Source organism: Lucilia cuprina, chromosome 5, assembly GCF_022045245.1.
Source record: "Lucilia cuprina isolate Lc7/37 chromosome 5, ASM2204524v1, whole genome shotgun sequence".
Classification (NCBI taxonomy): Eukaryota; Metazoa; Arthropoda; class Insecta; order Diptera; family Calliphoridae; genus Lucilia; species Lucilia cuprina.
Window position 1 is genome coordinate 37,088,287 of NC_060953.1, and position 2,684 is coordinate 37,090,970.

General features: G+C 34.3%; 1 protein-coding gene across 1 annotated transcript; it reads left to right on the top strand.

Annotated features, from left to right (window-relative positions):
- The first annotated feature begins 1,157 nt into the window (after window positions 1–1,157).
- LOC111687189 lies at window positions 1,158–2,472 on the top strand. Its single transcript, XM_023449613.2, has one exon. The coding sequence runs from the start codon at window positions 1,643–1,645 to the stop codon at window positions 2,369–2,371; it is 729 nt and encodes a 242-aa protein (XP_023305381.2). The 5' UTR covers window positions 1,158–1,642; the 3' UTR covers window positions 2,372–2,472.
- Window positions 2,473–2,684: the final 212 nt, after the last annotated feature.

Consider the following 2,684-nt stretch of genomic DNA (forward strand, 5'->3'; position numbering starts at 1 on the left):
CTAATGCATTGTATTCTAAGTATTCTCTAAGCTAATCTATGAACTAGACTGGTCAATTAGCTGAACTATTGAATATATTGTGGATTCTGCGGATTCCAATAATAAAGAGATCATTGGTACCTTAATCACATTCAGAACTAATCCATAATACTTTTTGTATATCGAATTAGATGTAAACCACCAGCCTAAAACTTGGGCTACTTCAACTGTATGCATCCAAAATCCATTCGACACAGTGAAGTAGTGTTAGCTGAGCAGTTGTGTTGGGTGTCATAAGGACTCTGACTACATGCAGGACATTCGTTGGGGACGTAGGCATTAAGCCTGATGTTCCATCCCGATCTTAGTTGTGCCATAACTACTCTTGTTTTCAAAACTGCACAATCTACAAATATCTGCATATGTGTACGATGTGGGGGGGCAAAGTTGGGATGACTGTTTCGATGACATCCCAGGAGATACTATTGAATCAACATAATATTGTGTTCCTTGAATGGGAGGACCTTCATTTCCTCGTGCAGATGATGTTAATAAGTAATTTGTGGGCAGATCGTTACATTCCATAGGCCGGAATTTTTGGCAGTATTGAATGTTTCTTCAATGGGTATGTCTGAGCGATAGTGACCACACTGGAGTAGCATAATTAACCACTAACTGACCGGTCATTTTATATGTGGCTAAAAAGTAGGATGAGAGTTGGATGCTGTCCAATAGGAATCGTTTGGAAAGCCCAAAATTTGCACTTATATTCTCCATTTCTTACAAAAGTCACTGCAGTTTTAAAACAACCAACATTTCTCTATTCAACTTTACAAGTATCGCCTAAGGTAATCCTTTTACAGATAATAAAATTGGACATTTTGGCCTAAGAATTTAATACATCGTCAAAATCTGGCAATACGTAGTATGTCTGTTTTTCCCCCGAAGCACTAACAAAATGAGTATCCCAGATGGTGAGTAAAAGAGAAATCCTAACTGTGAGAGTTCCAGGAAAATGTAAACAAACATCAAATACTAAGAAATAAAATACCATTAACAAATACAAACAACAGCCAACAACAACTAAATTCTATAGATTCACAGTACACATAACGGTAAATTCCGAATAAAATACAAAACAAAAAAAAGTTTTTCTACTCTTCCTTTTTTGTCCAGTCTTTCTTTCTATACCTACTGATTTTTTGCATAAAAATGCAATTTTAGTCTATGAAAAAATACCGAAGTGTTAAGACCGTTTACGGTTGAAAACCGACCAAAACTGACGGTGGAAAAAATAAATGAAAAAAAAAAACAGTTAACAAAATAAAAATTTAGTGCAACTATCAGTGGAAAATATTAAGTGTATGTGTATGATTGTGCATGTCCTTTTTCTATCAACATATAGTATGTGTATATTAAATACATGTTGAAGAAAATTATAAGAAAAAAAAGAAAATTTTTGACTAGAAAAGAAAATTATAATAAAAGTTAAATGAAAGTGAAGATATAATCGTTAATGCGAAATATTTACATAAATTTTTTGTTAAAAGACTTGTTTTGAAAGAAGACGTTTTGGAGTTTTCTTTTTGTTTTAAAGTTAAACATAAATTTTGTAAAAATTGGAGGAAATCCTAATTACAGACAAACCCTACAAAAGGAAACCATGTCAACGTTACCCTTTCTCCTTAGTGTAGCCGACGAGCTAGACAACCTTAACTCACAAAATTATATGGATGATTTTGGTTTGGGTTTCCATCCACATAGACAATATTATCGCACGCCAACCATACAGCTTTCTTTGCCAGCCAGCACCGAATGGATGGAACAGGAGCAGGGACGTCATCATTCACGCTATCGTTCCACCTATCGCTACTATGGAGAACCACAAAATAATCTACAATCCCCAGCTGAAGGTGATGAAGAGGACAATGAAGATCGTGATAATCCAAAACATGATAATGACAGTGGTTTGGCCAGTGCAGCAGCTCAAAAATATGTTTCTGCTTTAAATTCGAATCATGAAAAGGATGATATTATTGACAATTCCTTACAATTGTATAACATATCGAAGAAGTGCAGCAAAGATTATTATCGCCATGCTGAGCCGAGCACTTCGTCAGCCACAGCTTTATCGACATCAGCATCAACATCTACATCAAAACCGCCACCCCTACCACCGAGGAGTTCCACAGCAGCAACTGCCTCCAAAGCCAAAGAAACAAAGCCCAACATGAGCTATCGTTTGCACAGCAAATGCCTCGAAGGCAATAATTCTTCTTCCGAGGAGAGTTTGCAAAAAGTCACCTCATCCATTGAATTTCTTACATGTTTTCTTCTAAAGAAAACGCGTGCCAGCAAAAGTCCCTCCGGAGCTGAGGGCAAAAAATCTTAGGATAGTCAAATCAAAAGACGCAGTAATGTTTTTTAATTCTTTAAGAATTTAAGGAAAGCATAAAAAGTTTTTAAATCAAAATTCTAAAATTTAAGTGCATAGAAAAATCAACAACAACAACAATTTTAGTAAGTAGTATAAATGTTAACAACAATATTTTATAATAATTATTTTTTTAATAAAATACCAATAAAATAGTGAAAAAAAAAATAAAATTTGTATCTGTGTGTGATTTTTTTTTTTATAAAAAATAAATTATAAAATAGCTTTCCAAACCCCCAAAAAAACTACTCAATTTATAGTTATTGCAATG

Bases quoted from the DNA above. Each gene is read 5' to 3' on its own strand.
- LOC111687189 (XM_023449613.2), top strand. From the start codon at position 1,643: ATGTCAACGTTACCCTTTCTCCTTAGTGTAGCCGACGAGCTAGACAAC.